Source organism: Mus pahari, chromosome 14 (genome assembly GCF_900095145.1).
Source record: "Mus pahari chromosome 14, PAHARI_EIJ_v1.1, whole genome shotgun sequence".
In the NCBI taxonomy this organism is placed as follows: domain Eukaryota; kingdom Metazoa; phylum Chordata; class Mammalia; order Rodentia; family Muridae; genus Mus; species Mus pahari.
The window spans coordinates 54347049-54365633 of record NC_034603.1 but is presented as its reverse complement, the minus strand read 5'-3'; the positions used below and the strand labels follow the sequence as shown (position 1 = coordinate 54365633).

The window sequence follows — 18585 nt, the reverse complement described above, 5'->3', positions numbered from 1 at the left end:
AGGATTTGAACTCGGGACCATCGGAAGAGCAGTTGGGTGCTCTTACCCACTGAGCCATCTCACCAGCCCCCTATTCGAGGTTTTCTAATGAGAAGCTAGCTAACTTATTCTTACCAGGCAATGTCTTTTTTAAAAATACCCTGATTTTTTTTCTTTTCTTTTCTTTTTTTTTTTTTTTTAACTATTCCATGTATATCCTTTGTAGGTTGTACAGACAGCCTTGTCTGAAACTCAGGACCCAGAAGAAGTGTCAGTAACTGTCAAGGCTTTCATGACAGCAGATCTTCCTAATGAACTCATTGAACTGCTGGAGAAAATTGTTCTTGATAACTCTGTCTTCAGTGAACACAGGTATGGTGGCAGAGGATTGCATTGGCTTCCTCAGTCTTTCATTGTGGCCTGTCAGTTTGGGGAAGGAAGAGAAAACAAAGAGAACAGTTTTCTGGATTGTTCTTCTCTTAATACGGTCTCTTCTCACCCTTAACCTTGAGACAAATAACCCTCTAGTGTCACAGTGGTGTTTCCTTACCATGATGACTTTTTAAACATTGTGGTTGAATGTCTTGGTTTCTTAAGGAATCTGCAAAACCTCCTCATCCTCACTGCCATTAAGGCTGACCGAACACGTGTTATGGAGTATATTAACCGTCTGGATAATTATGATGCTCCAGATATTGCCAACATTGCCATCAGCAATGAGCTGTTTGAAGAGGCATTTGCTATTTTCCGGAAGTTTGATGTCAATACTTCAGCAGTGCAGGTAAATCTTCAAATTACATAAATTGAGATATTGACAATAATGCCTTCTCTTGATGCATAGAATGCATTGTCTTGTGAGAGTATGCACAGATTACTATCACAGTAGAGTAGTCATATAATGCTATCCGTTTAAATGTAACTATGTTAGGTGAGAACCATTTTACTATAACACCAATTCAAAAATATTGTCCAGGTGTTGATTGAACATATTGGAAACCTGGATCGTGCATATGAGTTTGCTGAACGCTGCAATGAGCCTGCTGTTTGGAGTCAACTTGCAAAAGCTCAGTTGCAGAAAGGAATGGTGAAGGAAGCCATTGATTCTTACATCAAAGCAGATGATCCTTCATCTTACATGGAAGTTGTCCAGGCTGCCAATGCCAGCGGTAAGACTTCTTGTCTTTATGTCCTAAGACCTCCAAGAAATTACTAAGCCAAGCATTAAGGTGTTTAAGTTTTAATTGTATAGAGGCTAGACACTCCCTGGTTACTTGTGAAAACTTTTAGCCCAGCATCTTGATCTAGCTAAAGACTGACTGAGTTTAGAAAGTCCCTGGAGAAAGTTCATTTTGTTTTGAGGTCTGATAAGATCCTGATAGAGCTCTGGAATATAACTTCAAAGTGGGGAGAAGTATCAAGCAGTTTTGGGGCAATAATAATATAGATGTGTATTTTTATAATTTTAAGTATATCCACTTTATATTTGCCAGTCTAAGTAATGTCTCTGAAAACGTAGTTAAGCTGGTGTGGTGATGGAGACCTGCCAGGGAGGCAGGAGCCCTTAAGCTCTTGGACTGCCAAGGCTATATAGATAGCATGACACTCCAAAAAATTGTCAGGGGGAACTAATAGCACATCTAACATACTTGCTTGGAAATATAAAACAAGGGTGCTAGTTTATGGACTTATTTTTCTCTTTATTTAGGAAACTGGGAAGAATTGGTGAAGTATTTGCAGATGGCACGCAAGAAGGCTCGCGAGTCCTATGTGGAGACAGAATTGATATTTGCGCTGGCTAAAACAAACCGCCTTGCAGAATTAGAAGAGTTCATAAATGGGCCAAATAATGCTCATATTCAGCAAGTGGGTTTCTGTCTGTCTGTTTTTAGTGGGATGCTTCATCAAAGTGCATGTGAAGACCAGAGGGCAGGCTCTTATTTTTATTCCTCAGGAATTATCTACTTAGGAGAAAAGACAGGGTCTCTTGTTGGCATACGTCTCACTAAGTAGTTTAAGCTAGCTGGCCAGTAAGCACAAGGACTGATCTACCACTAGCTTGGTGCTAGGATTCCAAGCACATACCACACCTGAATTTGTGGGTCATACGTATTAACTCACATCCTATTGTTTGCAAGGCACTTTCCAACTGACTTATCTCCACATTTTAACACATGAAAGTTCAATGATTGAGTAATTTTATCACCCTGGCCGAATCAACATTTTAGGGCTATGAAATTAAACTGTTCTTAGGAAATAGTGTGTATGTTCATTCATTTGATTTGTAATTTTTGGGATAGAATTCCTCAGTAGCATGAAGGGTGGGTATTTGGTACTCCTTCCTCAACTTCTGTGTGCTGAATTTTATAGCATAGTCAACTAAACCTGTCTGTTCCTTTGTAGTAAGATAAGAATTGGGAAAGGGGATTGGGCTGAAACCTGTGTTTTACTGATCATGGATTGCTTTTCCTCTTTAGGTTGGTGACCGTTGTTATGATGAAAAAATGTATGATGCTGCTAAGTTGCTGTACAATAATGTTTCTAACTTTGGACGCTTGGCGTCTACCCTTGTTCACCTTGGCGAGTATCAGGCCGCAGTTGATGGTGCTAGAAAAGCTAATAGTACTCGGACATGGAAAGAGGTAATCAAACCCAAGTGTGAATGATGAAGTAACATTTTGTTTGAATTTTTTTTTCTCTTGTACTGTTGTACTGTTTTTTTCTTTTCTGTTGAGTTGAAATAATTGCACATATTTACATTTGGGTTCTCATAGTGGGAAATGTTTATTCTAGGTCTGCTTTGCCTGTGTAGATGGGAAAGAGTTTCGCCTTGCTCAGATGTGTGGACTCCATATTGTGGTGCATGCAGATGAATTAGAGGAGCTTATCAACTACTATCAGGTAACGAAACCAGGCCTTTATGTGAATTGAAACCTTCGTACACATTTTCTCTGCTCTAATTGCATTTTTTCTTTATGTAGGATCGTGGATATTTTGAAGAACTCATCACCATGTTGGAGGCAGCCTTGGGACTGGAGCGAGCTCACATGGGAATGTTCACAGAGCTAGCTATTTTATATTCTAAATTCAAGCCACAGAAAATGAGGGAACACTTGGAGTTGTTCTGGTCAAGAGTGAATATTCCTAAGGTAACCAACCAGTCTTCACCACTGTGTAGCTCTAATAATTTAAAATACCATTTTCCCTGGTAGGCTGATTGCAGGAGTCAGATTTACATGTGAAGCAACTTTGTGGTGCAGGTGCTGAGAGCTGCAGAACAAGCTCATCTTTGGGCAGAGCTGGTGTTTCTGTATGACAAGTATGAAGAGTATGATAATGCCATCATTACCATGATGAATCACCCCACCGATGCATGGAAGGAAGGGCAGTTCAAAGACATCATCACCAAGGTATATACACTCAGAAGTGTGCACTATGGAAGGAGAAGGTTCCTTGGATAGAAACTGATGTGTAATGCATGCATTTCTATTTTTAGGTGGCTAATGTGGAACTGTACTACAAAGCAATCCAGTTCTACTTAGAATTCAAGCCTTTGTTGTTAAATGACTTGCTCATGGTGCTGTCTCCACGGTTGGATCACACTCGTGCAGTCAATTATTTCAGCAAGGTAACTGTTTTAAACTGAACTTTACAGTGAGGATTTCAATGTACTTGGATACAGTTCTCAACTATGGATACCTTTCTAACAAACTTTATTTTAAAGGTAAAACAGCTACCACTGGTGAAACCATATTTACGCTCAGTTCAGAACCACAACAACAAATCTGTGAATGAATCACTGAACAACCTCTTTATTACTGAAGAAGATTACCAGGTAAAAGCCTTTGGATTCTTGTAAATACTTAACATTAGACTCTGATTAGCTTTAACACTGACATGTTCTGTGGTAAAAGCCCCTGTTAGCCTTAATTTCTAAGTAGCAGGCATGTGGATGCTTAGTCCTTAAATTCAGCAAGGTTTTCGGGATGGGTAAGTGTTTGGGTTTATGACAAGTTCCACTCTTTGAGTTAGATATATTTTATATGTAATATGTAGTTCCTTCTCTTACATCCTGATTGTACATCCAAGAGACACTGATTTTTCTGTTAGTCCATAAACTTGACTGCTGTTAAGTGGACTTAACTGTTTATTAATTTCCTTGCCTAATGTCTTGGTATTTGTCATTTAAATTTGCTCTTATGAAAGATAACACATAAATAGAAACTATCTAGGTTAATCTAATTGCATTTTTCCTTCACTTCTTGGCCTGTCTGGGACTTGCCTAGTAGCACAGGCTTCCCTCACAGACTTCATACTTGAGTGCTTGAGGTAGAGCTCTGTGACAACACACCTGACTGGACAGGATTTTCCTTTAGGCGCTTAAAGTCTAGTCTGTAAGAATAGTTTCCTAACAGCATAAGTGCTTGTCTACATTACATTTTCTCCCAATTTCATAGTCATTTAAGTTAGTATCAGTACTCAAAGAAAATTACACCTTCAGAAAGTTGTACAGTCCATTTAAGCATTTTATTGTTTTAGAAGTAGATCAAAGAAGATCGAGACCTGAATACAGGTTACAACTTGTGTAGTTTGGTGCTTGCATCCTCAACATTGTTACATTTCATGCTGCCATCTAACTGCCTCCATCAGAATGAACTGTGAAACATAAATGTTAAACCGAAAGCTGCTAGTTGACTTCTGAATGGCTTTGTCTCTTAAGGCTCTGCGAACATCAATAGATGCTTATGACAACTTTGACAACATCTCACTTGCTCAGCGTTTAGAAAAACATGAACTCATTGAATTCAGAAGAATTGCTGCTTATCTCTTCAAAGGCAACAATCGCTGGAAACAGAGTGTAGAGCTGTGCAAGAAAGACAGCCTTTACAAGGTTGGTAAGCAGGGTGGGCTGTTCAAGCAATGGGAATTGGCAGTGCAACTCCCTTTTGTGAAGGTGGATTTTAAGTCAGTGCATTTATTGTTGTTGTTGTTGTTGTTTAACTTCCAGTGATGGTTTAAGTCAGCATGTGTGGGTTAAACTCTGTCCTTCACTGTTTCTTCCAAATAGGATGCAATGCAGTATGCCTCTGAATCTAAAGACACAGAATTGGCTGAAGAGCTCCTACAGTGGTTTTTGCAGGAAGAAAAAAGAGAATGCTTTGGAGCTTGTCTCTTTACCTGTTATGATCTCTTAAGGCCAGATGTCGTCCTGGAAACTGCATGGAGACACAATATCATGGATTTCGCCATGCCCTATTTCATCCAGGTCATGAAGGAATATTTGACCAAGGTAATGATGCTCAGAAGTGTATTCAGAACTAGTAATCCTGAGGATATATAACATTCTACATGCATGTTATTTTTCAAGTTTTTTTCTCTAGTATAAATTATTTAGTTGACCATAAAATGTTCCTATTATATGGATTTTTTTTCTTAATAGCTGACATATGACATGATTAGGAAGGGAACTCAAGCTTTGTCAGTGTTTACTCTCTGTATTCTTACAGTAAATAGTACTGTTTTAATATTTGAAATGTTTTAAGATAGCATTTTAAAATTAATTGCTACAACTTAGATCTCCATGTATTCCAGATTTGTTTGGTTCCAGACTTCATGTCTTTGCCTGTTTCTCATGCATTGTATTATTAGCTCCCTAGTCACCACAGATTTTTGATAATCAAATACATAATTTAAAAATACTATAGGAAGTTTGCAATTAACCCTGTTTTCTAAATGCACATTAAATAACTCAGGACTCATCCACCTTATAGACTTTGCTGTTCACCCTTGCATCTCTTTTTGATGTGAGAATAGTTCTTGCTTGACCAGAGTTAACTAGCTTTATGCATAGAAAATTGAAATGATTTTTAAAAGATCTGTTTTGTCACAGTAAATAAAAAGTCTCTGTTCTGATCTCTTCAACATGCCTGAGTACAGGGGGGACACTACTAACACCCCGCCCCATAGAGATGTTTCCCCCGAAGGCCACATGACTAGATGCCTTGTGTTGCTCTTAGAGTTTTTAAAGGAGTAATATTTTATATGTAAGCTCAGTGTGACTAGAACAATTGCCACAGCTTAGCCCCAGGTGAGAGAAGCTTCTTTTCTTATGCATAATGCCACCTTTGAGAGCTGGCTGCTGTTAACCTAAATGCTGTCCATTTTACTAGCCATTAAGCTGCTTCCTTTCACACTGACTTAGCATAAATTCTTGTGCAGTGAGCTTTGAAGTTACACAGGACTCTAAGTTTTGCTTCCGTACGCCCTTGACTTCCACTCGCTCCTCCCTTTTTTAGTGGTTACATGTTTCTACCCTGAACCTTTGTTGCTGATTCTACCTTTTTATGCTCAATATGGAATTTGATTTTTTTTCTAAGCTGCACCTTCTGAATTCCTTTGCAGGTTGATGCAATAAAGGAAAAGGTGAAAGTTGATTCTTTTGCATCTTTAAGTCTGGAGGACTAAGTCTAAGGATTTGCATGATTTTTTTCCTTCCTTTTCTACACTGCTGCTGCTGCTTTTCCCCCCAATAAATTTTCACTAAGCCTCTGCAAGTCCCTTGAAACATAACTATAATAGAGCTGTAGGACATTAGTAGATGTTTGCTACTAATCGGCTAATAGGCTTTAGGAAGGGCAGGAGGCTAATCAGTAGTTGGTTCACAGTCTCTTTTAATATATTATTAAAACTGAGCATGGTGAGTTTCAATATTAATTCCAAACTATCAGGAAATTTCTTTTCCCTGTCAGGGTATCTGGAACGTACTAGGACTTTCTTAATATTTGAAATAAATTAAAACATCTTCTTTTTTTATTTTGTGAGCTTGCCTGACAGTTGTTGAATTTATATCTGTATGTACATGCCCTAAGAGGCCTTTGGAGTTCTGTGGGGCTGTTTTTTGTTTGTTTGTTTTCTGGGTTTTTTTGTGGTATCGAAGGACTGTGATCCAGTTTCTGATCTCTTGATTCTTACTAATTTTTTTTGCTGAAAGTAGATACAAGAGATACTAGCTGCTTCCGAAGAGACTTTCCTCATGTTTCTCCAGGTGTCCAGTTCTCATGGTGCTAGTCCATTTTCAAGAAGAGCCAAAATCTTCTCAATTAGCACGCCTTCAAAACTACCGAAATTTGCTGTCAAGTTGATTTGTTGGCTCATCATCCAAGAATGCCAAATTTAGGCACTATTTGGTTGCTGCTTTCTTCATTGGCTTACCTCTTTCCCAGTATAAACAAAATGAACTTAAAACTTACTCCTGGTGTAAAATCGTGGCTAGAAAGTGGTGGGGAAGTAAAGGAGTGTTAAATTTTAAATGAATTTGGGTGGGGCCAATGCCTTGGGATTATGTTGTTCAGACTGGAGTCACCACTGGAACTTAGGGCAAACCTGAGTAAATGCATTGTGTGTGAGACCCTTCAGCAGCTAGTAAGCAAGGCAGCTAGAAAGCGTGTGTGTGAAAAATGGGGAATTGAACTGCAGTGTTATGCGTTGTTTTAAATCAAGCATGTACAAGTCATTGCAATTACATCATACTACTCTGAAACATAGAGCATTGCTGTGGGCTGTGTGTGTTCCTTGAGAGCCTGTATGGCACCAGTCATCCTCAGATCTCACTTCTTGCTTCAGTACTTTTGCCTTTTTTTCATGCACACATACACCAAAATAACTGACTGCATGTTAACTTTTACTCTGCAGCATATTGCAGTCTTTGTGGAAAAGCCTTTTGCATTTTAGTAGATTTTCAATATTACAAGTGGAACTGATTTCAGAGACATGCTTATGTTAAATTTTTCTTTTTAAACCCAAGGATCAGAAACTTTTGTTACAGCTCTTAACAAAAGCTTGTGTTCATAAGATCTCCCATTTTTCTTCTTTGTGCAATCTAAATTGGGCTTAAACAAAAATTGGATGTTCCTGTGCCAGAGGCTATCCCATTGTATGAAAACATCAACATTTTTGCTTATGTTGGTGTTTCTCCTCTGGGATTTGTGCTTTCTTCCTCCTTGCCTATGTCAGTGACCGGGCAGTTAGGTAATACTGGCTCTTCTAGTCTCCCATGTGTTTCTGTATCAGACCTGTGTTGAGCATTTAATCAGACATTAACTTTGTATGTGTCTGTATACTTGAGATTTTTTTCCTTCAAAGTCTGGGGTTGTATTATATAGTGATGGGGTTTTTTTTTGGGGGGGGTCTTTGTTTGTTTGTTTATTTGTTTCAGTTTTTCTATCTCTTAGGAGTTAGACATAGACATCCATGTTGCCTGTATAACTCCTCTGTACGTCATTCTCACTAGCTAGGTCAGCAGCCAATGTGACGGCAGAACTGTGCTTTAAATTCCAAAGATGGATAACTTTTGTTGTAAGGTTGGATGCCAAATAGCGGGTATTTCACATGATCCTTACATTCTATTGGTAGTCTTTAATTTGATATTAGGATAATTTGTAAGATATAATGTAGGCTTTGAAATAAGGAAATAGTTTGTAAAAAGAAACCAATACTCAGAGATACACATTGAGACTGTTGTCTCCCACCTCCACCCCAAAACCCCATAAACCCCAAAACCAAACAAAGCAAACCCATTTTCCTAGGGTAGGCAGACTACTGAACCTTCTCAAAAGTTCTTTGACAAGACTGGATTAGACCTAGATTGCCTTTAACATGGAGTAATTAGAATTAAGTATAAAACATTGTCTGGAGCTGCTCAGCTGGGACAGGTGCTTGCCGCTAAGCTTCACACTTGATTCTCTCCTCTGGGATACACACAGCAGGATGGGAAAACTGATGTCTATAAATTGTCCCCTGACTTTCATATGCACATGCTTGTTGTCCCTCGCCCCCCAAAAAGTACATGTAATTTCTGAATACTGTCCTAACCCCCTACCTGTGTGTACACACAAAGGCACTACTTTAAGTTTCCATTAGGACCCAGGTACTGCTTTAGCCTTTTTAAAAGATCTAGTTTTTAAACCGCTTATCATGCTCCCTCTACACTCAGACTCTTAGCACTCTTGGCCTTCAAAACAGCACATAGAACACTCAGATTTGAAAATTGTAGAGAAAACCTGGCTCAGATGCCAACTTTTAAATATAGTTTGAAATGCAAATAAAGTATAAAGTCAGTGAAAGTGTATGATACAGAAGATTCTGTAACACCAGGGTCCTATTATTTTTCTCTGGTGTGCCAGGGATGAAATTGTATTAGCCCATAATAGCCCACCGGGAACTTCCAGTTTCTTTTCAGCTTTATTTTCTATAAGGAAACTCAAGGACTTATTTTCTATAAGGAAACTCAAGTGGTTTGCTCCCTCTCCCCATTAACTCCTAAAAGGATCTGGGCAATTCCACTCCTGTCTTTCACTCATACACTTGGACTGATACTATCTGATGTTGCCCACTTTGATTAGCTAGTATATAATAGCCACTTATTTCTTTGACTTCATTAAAAGTAAAAGCTTTTTTCTCAAAAGTTGGGACCAACTCAGGCAATCCCAGTTACTTCTTAGAATCATATACCATTAGTATTTGCATTTTGTCTCAGGCAACTAAGGAAAATGACATTATACAGTAAGATTGCATATGGAGCTACTTGAGAGTTAAGTCTCAAGTTTGTAAAATGTGACCCTCAGCAGGAGCTAGGCACAGTTGGCAAAACAGCTTATTCTACTCAAATACTTACCTAGCCATTAGACTCATTTCACATTTTCGTAAACCTGTTCTCCTGGGGAAGGAAGTCTTGATGGTTCATGAACTCCTTATTACCTCTGATAGTGTATATGCACTTCATTTGAAAAGTGGTTCCTTTCCACTTTCTTCCTTGCTCAGGCTGCATCCTAGCATGTCCAGTCTTAGCCTGGCGTGAGCTGTTATGGCATTTATAAATCCCTCCTTCCTGAGGGTTTATAATGACAGTGCTGAAAAACACCTTGACTGAAGTATGAATACTGCCATTGAATTTGAGGGGCCTGAGAATGTTCTTGCCAGTCTGTTTTATTTTGACAGAATTTAACATACTAAGGCTTTTCCACTCTCTGCCATACACCTAAGTTTGTGGTGCGTTTGAGGTTCTAACATGACTTGTTTTTCTCTAGGTGGATAAATTAGATGCTTCGGAGTCACTGAGAAAAGAAGAAGAACAAGCTACAGAGACACAGCCCATTGTTTATGGTAATCTGCCTCTTTTTTAAGTTCAGAGGGCTACATTAGACCCTTAAATGTAGCAAGCTTGGAAAGGGGCAAAACATTTGTCGAGTTAAGGAATAGTTCTCTCAGCTATTCACATTTTCTCCTGAGGACCATTTAAAACTCATTTTTATGGTATCCACTGTGATAAACTTCCATGCATAGAATCTCTCAAAAATAGACATTAAAGATGGCCTAGGCTTTCTTGTTGCCTGATTGATGACTGATCAATTTGTTCCTAAGTCACTAAGAAAGAATTCAGTTTTGGAAGAACCAATATAACAAGGTTGTCTTCAGTGCGCTTTGGGTAAAGAATGCATCCTAACTTTAAATGTTAACTAGGACAGAGAATGGAGGCTAAGTTTCCATTTGAGAACTTTCCAGAGAGCATCCAATCCCTAAAATAATTATTTAAACCAGTTTGACTTCTTACACTAGCCTGTGTGGGTTACTTTCCCTTTGCAGCTCACACTTGGTGAACATTGGATTTCAGAAGCATGATTGAAAGTTTTATAATCAGATTTTCTTTGGAAAGAAGTATAAAATTAGGACCATTTTGTCTCAGGCAACTAAGGAAAATGACAGTGTATGAGTCTTTATTATTATTGCAGATAATAATATTGGGGGAATCTACGGGACAGGGTAGTTTTGATAAAGGACTAGGTAGACCTAAATTACATGAGATTTGACATTATTTGAAATAGGAAAAAAAGATAGCTGTGGTTTTTAACCAGGTATCCATGAACTGCTAGACTTTCATAGAGTTTTAAATAGGGAGTTGAAATAGAGTTAGAATTTTCAATAGTCCAGAAGTGATTCTTTGATAAACTAGTTTCGATACTTGCTTATTAAATAAAATTTTGGTACTACAAGGGGACACAGGGAACCTGTTGTACTTGGAGTGCAGTAGCTTCCATTCTAGCAGGAGAGGATATGATATGCAGGACTAGGGAGGTATTGTGTTTCTCTCTCTAAAAGTTCTTTACATGTCATGTTTTCTTTATGTGGTCAGCAACTATTTCAGCTTCATCAGCAAGTATTTGATAGAAGGTATATATGTTCTCGTGTTTTTCATACCTAATGCATTGCCTATCTAGTGCATATTTGAATGTGGTTTTTCTATTGCTCTCTAAATTAGCGCTGGATTCTTTGCTAGAACTATATAAGGTTTCATTACCATTCAGATGTTTAGAATCAGATATTTAACTTTAACAACTTGTAAGGTTTTCCTGTGCTAAAGTTTTGGTCACTAAATGTCATGTGTATTATGGCAAATGTATGGCCTGATAATGTCAAATGTGCATGTGTTACTGCTTTAAATATAGGATGTTGTGTCCCTCAGCCCTGCACCGTTGGCTTTTGAAAGGCAGGAACCTTCTCAGGGCGAGACTGTATTCCAAATTGGGACAGTCAAAAGTGCCCACACACAACTTACTCAGTGAATTGTGAGTGTGCTGCTTGAGTGGGTAAGAGATAGTGCTGAGCCTGGTGCTAACATATTCTCCTCCTCTTTGTCATCTTAGGTCAGCCCCAGCTGATGCTAACAGCAGGACCCAGTGTGGCAGTCCCTCCCCAGGCACCTTTTGGTTATGGTTATACTGCACCACCATATGGGCAGCCACAGCCTGGCTTTGGGTACAGCATGTGAGATGGAAGCTGATCCTGTAGTCTCCTATTTTCATACTGAAGCATCGTCTACCCACTTCTCAGTTTATAAACGGGGAAACAGGCAACGTGTTCTTGTAACCTTTACTTCATGAAGGACTACTTTTTTGTTCTAACTATAGACTTGGGTCGCCTATGTTAAAACTTTATTTTCACATTCCGCATCATTAGACCTTCTTTTCAAAGGGGAATAGTATTCATGTGGGCTTTTTTCTCCCCCTCATTCTTTGAAGAACTGCTTACTATTCAATCTATTGTGAAGAACCTGATTTGCACTCTGTAGTGTTTAAAGAAACAAAGAAACTCTAATATTGAATCTCTTAAATTTAGTGTATGTAAACAGCTTTCACTATGTATTGTCTAAATGCATTTAAATCTCTTTTATTCAAAGAAAAGCTAACGTGAAAATACTGGTATGTGACCATGCAAGACTGTCATTGCCAACAAAGACAACACTAATCAGCATACCCTACATTGGATCACAGCGCTCTCCAAATTATTTGAAAAATGCATACAGACAACTTGCCTGATTGTTTTTTTTTTTTTTTAAATGAGTATAAAAGGCCCTTTCACCTATGCAGGTTTTCCCATTATGCATATAGAAAATGCTAGTGTGTGTTGCTCACTTCATGTGTAACAGGTGCCCTCATGTTGTGCTGTATCCTGTGCTTTTTCTGTGGGACCATTCCATTCAGGAACAAAAAGCACCATGATTCCACACGTGTGTATTTACTAACCCTTCCCTGAGGTTTGTGTATGTTGGATATTGTGGTGTTTTAGATCACTGAGTGTACAGAAGAGAGAATTCAAACAAGATATTGCTGTTCTTCAGTTTTGTTTGTGGAATTTGAAATTACTCCAATTTAAAATAAATTACTGGACTGTGGAAATAACATGTAGAATTGTAGTTTTAATTAAATACATCTCAACCCAGAAGAATCGTGGTTTTCATAGTTTCATACTGGATACTGCTGGAGCATTACAGGGAGCCATAGAGGGAAATTATGAAAAAGACGTGCATTATGTCATTTACATTCCTGTAGTTATGAAAGATTATACAGCAGTCGGTGAATAGTGGGCTCCTTCTCACATTTCCAGCATTTTAAACAAGTAGCACCTAAGAAAAGTATGGGTGTTACATTGACTTGAAATAAAGGTATATATTTTAAAATATCATGGTATTTCTTTTCAACTTAAAGGGCTCCATAATTTAAATTTTTGCCATGGCTGAGAATATTGAATTCACTTCGTTAACAACTTAATTCTCTATAGTTACAGAGCATACTGCCTAGCTTATATTGCTCTACAACTCTCAGGCAAATTAACAAAAGCTTCACATACACACTCTTAGCAAATTAATATTACTGTTAAAGTCCCTTTTCATTTGTCATAGTGAAAACATGGGCTCTCAGGCCAAAGCTGCACTGTGTTCCCAGAACTCTACCTACTATCATAAGGAATCAAGAGATCAGTCAGTTCATTCTTGACTTTTCCTGTACTTATGAATGATGTTCTTTTCCCTTAATAGAAACAACTTGAAATATTTATTTTATGAGTACCGGTGTTTCACCTGTGTACTATGTGCATACAATGCCCTCAGAATCCAGAGGAGGGGCTCAGATTCTCTGGGGTGGGAGTTAAGTTACCCTGTGGGTACTAGGAATCGAACCTGGCCCTCAGAGAATAGTCAGTTCTCCAGAGAACTGAGCTGTTTTCCCCGCCCTACTCTATTGTTTCCTTGAGGATTTTTCCCAATAAAAATTCATCATGTACTGTTCTGTGATGTTAGGTTGCCACTTAAACCATCCATATTGGACAAGTCAGCAGGCTACTGATTTGCACCAAGTAATTTTCAGATTCGTTTATAATTTTATGTGTATGGGTGTTTTGCCTTAATGTGTCTGCCTATTTGTGCCTGAGGATCTAGTAGATCATTGCTCCATTCTCTCCAGTCTGTTGGTATTTCGACTCTATATAGTCCAGGCTGGCCTTAGAACTTGAGATCCTTTTTTTCCTCAGCCTCCTGCATGGTGGAATTATAAGTATGCACCACCTGTCAGGTTATCTCCAAATCACAAAATGCCTAGCCAAGGATTGGACTATGGTCACCATAATCCACCAAAGTGAATGCTAAGTGAGTTATTAATTATTACTCTTGAGTTTATCACTGGGGTAGGTTCTAGACTAGGAAACTGAAAGCAAATGTACTAAATAGTATAAATGTTGCTTGATCAACAGGGAAATGGGGAGGGAGATAAATGGGAAATTCATGTGACAAGCTATATGATATATAAAAATGGCCACTACATGAACAAATCTGTGTTTAACAACTATTTCATCATTAGTGCAAGTACCACTTCTTGGGTTTTTTTTCTAGTGCAGCCATAACCTTACTCTGAGCCTCAATTGCCAAACTACTAAAGAGATTTAGTTGGTCATTTCTGTCAGTGACAGTAGAAAAAACAAGAGAAGCTTGTTTTTACAGAAAGCATGTTTTTGCTCTATGGAACAAAGGAGCCCTTCCCTAGCATGTGAGGAGGCATGAAGCTGGATCCCCAGGACTTTAAAGTTTGTTGGGTTTCTTTGATAGCATGATCTGATTCCATCGCCTTGCACATGTCAAGTGCTGCAGCCCTGAAACATTGTTTGGGGAAGCCTGGAGAAGAGACTGTTAAGTTCTCCAAACTCCTTCCAGTTATTCTCCTTAAAGTGGCTGGTACATTAGTAATTGAGGAAATGTCTACCAAACACCAAGGTCTGGAGCAGTTATAGTCCTTTTGTCTTGTTCTGGAAACAAGAATCTCACTGTTGACCTGGAACTTGTAGACGTAACACCTTACCCTTACTTGTTTTGGGGTGAGCTGGTTTTTGTTTTGTTTTTCTCTGTACAGCTCTAGCTGTCCTGGAACTCACTTTGTAGACCAGGCTGGCCTCAAACTCACAAGTCCTCCTGCCTCTGCCTCCCAAGTGCTGGGATTAAAGGTGTGTGCCACCACACCTGGCAGTTGGTTTTTAAATGTGTATTTTTTGTCTATGTGGACTCGTGATAGCTTCTACTTTGGGTTCCAGAGATCAGTCATCAGCCTTCTTTACCCACTGAGCCAACTCAACAGCCCTAATTTCATTTGCTTAAGCTTTAGTTTTAATTATACATGTGTTAACAGTTATGTAGGTATGTTAACATGAGTGTTGATGTCTGTGTTGGGTCCTCTGAATCAGGTAGTCACGAATCAGATACCAAACATGGATTTTCTGTAAGATTTTAATTGCAGAGCCATCTCTCCAGCCTCTTGTTTCAGTAAAAATGTTCTATGAAGTTAACTGAGCTCACAAACTAGACACCAGCCTTTTAGACAAAGACACGAACACAAATAGTCATGGGTAAAAAATGTTTTTAATCACTTTTTTATTCACTGAAAATTTCATATAAGTATACAATGTACTATGAGCCTAGCACCCCAACCCTTACGCAACTCCCTCTCAGGTTAATCTCTTTTTCATAACAGTGCACTGAGTTCAATCAATGCTGACACTGTTTGAAAGCATGTGGGGCCATCTACAGGAGCATGGGCCACCTACCAAGGAGGACTTCCATAAAAAGACTTCCTATTGCCCTGTTTTCAGTTCCCAAAGCCCTTCCCCTACCTACACTGGGGAAAAAAAAAAAAAATGCTGCTGTTTAACTGCTTCATCAGGACAAGTGAGACTTTGCTGTGAATGCGGGGCTGAGAATGAAATGATGGCTCCTTGTTCATGTAGATAGATCATCAGTAGGAACATACTAGAACAGAAAATCCCTTTCATTCAAGCTAATGACACTAGGTAGCAAACTCCTTGGGCTCTGCAGGGTATGTTTTGAGAACTACTCTGGAAGTCCTATGAAGTATATACAAGAACAGGTGAACCAGAAAAATACCGTGACTTGTCACCAGAATTAACAAGTTTTACTATGTCCTTGTTAAGTAAGGCCCAGCTTATTACAGGTCCTTGAATCAGCCACCCCAGCTGGGAATCTTTTAGTGTGGAACCATTTGTCTGCAGCAAGCCTCATAAATTACCTGAGTCATAACCATGTATTTAAGATTGAGTTCAACTCAGTTACATGTGGTTGCATCACTTGACTCGTGTATAAACATTCTGTCTAGAAACTGTTGCTACTGTGGCATCATTCAGTGCTGTGATTGGTCCTGTACCATTTATGCTTCTGTATGATAAAAATGCACTAAGCACTTGAACTTGGAGACTGCCTACAGTTGTCTTCATCATTCTGCCTAGTTCCCACTTACCGTCTTACTTTCCTTAACATCATTTATAGTTTTAAAGGATATAACGAACTTGGAAATCACTGTCAATCTTTTAGAACTATCAAGAAAAATGAATTCTAGTAAACTGTCAAGAAAGCTTTATGTAGGCAGGCATGCTAGTGCATGTTTTTAATCCCAGCACTGGGAGGCAGAGGTCAGAGTACCTCTGAGTTTAGATCAGCCTGTTCCACAGTGAGTTTCAGGCTCAGGGATACAGGGAGAAAAAGTGCCCTAAAGTAATAAAATTATTTAGGTCCTGAAATTTCCAGGAGAAACTGGCTGGGTACAACTATAGTCCTTTAGTTCCCATAAATTCTCACATTTCCACATTGCTGGGATTAAAGGCGTGCGCCACCACTGCCCGGCACATTTCCACATTGTAAATCCGTATCATTTCACAAACTCATTGGTTTCACTGTTGAAGTAGAGGGATTTTCAGTTTATGAATTTGAACAGCTGTGAAATATCTTAGGTGGATCTGGAGAAATAAACAACACAATGCTACATAGATCATAAAAATTCAACTGTGAAGTAGAAATGAATTTAGAGAGTAGCTGGGTATGATGGTTCCCAACTTCCATCCCTCCCAGGTAGGAGGTCAAGGCAGGAGAAATTCCACAAGTCTGATTAGTCTGAGCTACAATATGAGACCACCTCAAAAAGTCTAGCTAGTTAATATCTGAATCAAAATTGCTCAGTGGGTCTATGCAATGGCCTGTTAATAATAAAAAGAGGTTAACAGTCATTCAAAAAGTAGCAGCAGGAAAAATTCCAATATGATTTTTTGAACCAGATCCCCAAAAAGGCAAGGACAGCAGCGTGGTTTGAGAAGAGTAATCAGTATAGGCCTAACTGTACATGGGAAACGCAGCCCTTCTCACCCGGATGTCATCATGAGCACTGTCTCTCTTCCAATCCGTTTAAGACCCTATCATTCTGCAGGAGCATTTAGAGAATGTATTTTTATTCTTGAGACTTAACTTTGTATTTATGTATTCTCTGGATTTTTGAGGGTTTGCCTTCATGTATAAATGTATGCTGTGCATACCTTGTGATTGAGAGTGTTAGATTCCCTGGAACTGGATGGTTGTAAATTGACATCCAGACACTGGAAACTGAACCAGCATCCTTTGCAAGAGGAACAAATGCCCTGAATCACTGAGGCACCCATCCCCCTAATCCATCAATAGCATTGTAAGCTCACGATATTAATGGTCCAGTACATGGTAGAGGAACATGGGAACAGATTTTAAAGTGGGACAAGAATTAAGCATTTATTGTTACTGACAGGCTCCAGTCTTCGGACAGAATCACCATCAAGCAAAAGCTTATCTAGTAAAGTTTTAGGTGGCCAGTAACTTCATCAATTAGTTCTACTGGTCCTGGCCCAATTCCCAGGACAGTTCGAGAACCTGGTTCAATCTGAGTACGTCCAGCATCTTGGATTAAACTTACAGTCAGTCCCAAGGCTTTTGCATGGGTGAGTAACTGAATGAGGGCGTCTTCATCAGGAGCTCTGACCACTACTTTGGGCTGGCCACAGTACTCCCACTCTTTGAGCACTTGAGGGCTTCTCCTCTGAGTCTGCTTGTAGGCAGAAACCGCAGCATGAGAACACTGGGCAGCGACCTTCCCTTTCCCCATCTTTAAGTCAGTCCGAACCACAAGAATCATTTTGTATTCCCCACTCTCTCCCAAGATGCTTGCTTCAGTTCCAGTCTCTGTGTCTCTGTTTGTCTCACTTGCTGAGTTCTGGGGGTACATCCCAAGGTGGCTCCGGAGGCCCCAGCCCAGGCACATGCCACAAGCAACTCCAGCAGCCAAGCTGAGTGTACCAGGATGAACCAAATACTCCATAGTCAAGAACTTGGAGAGCATCTTAAGAGAAAAGAAAAAAAAAGGTATTATCTAGAACTGAAGTTTCACACTATTCAGATAAGTTACCCACAAGCAGCAAGCAGTATTTTAGAACCAAACTAAGTCATGCAGGATCTTATGCATGGACCCTGTTTCCATCCATCCCCAAATACTAGTTGAAATAGTTTTGTTCATTTTCAACAGTCAGCAATTTATTTAGTTAAAAACCTCACTATAGGGCTCAGTACTGACTGCTCTTCCAGAGGCCCTGAATTCAAATCCCAGCAACCACATGGTGGCTCACAACCATCTGTAATGGGATCTGATGACCTCTGCGGCTGTGTCTGAAGACAGCTACAGAATATTCACATACATAAAATAAATAAATCTTAAAAAAAGCACACACACACACACACACACACACACCCCACTATACTATTCAGTCTTAAGTTGTGTGGAGTAAAGGAAATGATGGCTTGGACAATATGCCTAAAGTATTCAAAGAAATAAGAAATAGGGCTGGTGAGATGGCTCAGTGGGTAAGAGCACCCGACTGCTCTTCCAAAGGTCCGGAGTTCAAATCCCAGCAACCACATGGTGGCTCATA

The 18585-nt window shown here is 39.2% G+C and overlaps 2 protein-coding genes across 6 annotated transcripts in view; one reads left to right on the top strand and one right to left on the bottom strand.

The window, feature by feature from the left end:
- Cltc (clathrin heavy chain) overlaps positions 1-12746 on the top strand; it is a 63058-nt gene extending 50312 nt beyond the window's left edge. For 2 of the 4 annotated variants that reach the window (XM_029546404.1, XM_021213075.2), the window contains 14 exons: positions 206-351; positions 577-760; positions 953-1145; positions 1685-1842; positions 2454-2618; positions 2770-2877; positions 2958-3125; positions 3237-3386; positions 3473-3604; positions 3701-3811; positions 4697-4867; positions 5045-5266; positions 10062-10137; positions 11676-12746. In XM_029546404.1, the coding sequence (XP_029402264.1) occupies positions 206-351; positions 577-760; positions 953-1145; positions 1685-1842; positions 2454-2618; positions 2770-2877; positions 2958-3125; positions 3237-3386; positions 3473-3604; positions 3701-3811; positions 4697-4867; positions 5045-5266; positions 10062-10137; positions 11676-11800 (2109 nt within the window). In that variant the 3' untranslated portion in view covers positions 11801-12746. Of the gene's footprint in view, positions 1-205; positions 352-576; positions 761-952; positions 1146-1684; positions 1843-2453; positions 2619-2769; positions 2878-2957; positions 3126-3236; positions 3387-3472; positions 3605-3700; positions 3812-4696; positions 4868-5044; positions 5267-6378; positions 6400-10061; positions 10138-11675 lie in introns of all 4 variants that reach the window. The other 2 variants (XM_029546402.1, XM_029546403.1) reach the window with 2 other exon arrangements.
- Positions 12747-15205: 2459 nt separating this feature from the next.
- Positions 15206-18585, bottom strand: part of Ptrh2 (peptidyl-tRNA hydrolase 2) — an 11700-nt gene continuing 8320 nt past the window's right edge. For both annotated transcript variants that reach the window (XM_021213731.2, XM_029545905.1), the window contains exon 2: positions 15206-17999. In XM_021213731.2, the coding sequence (XP_021069390.1) occupies positions 17454-17999 (546 nt within the window). In that variant the 3' untranslated portion in view covers positions 15206-17453. The remainder of the gene's footprint in view (positions 18000-18585) is intronic.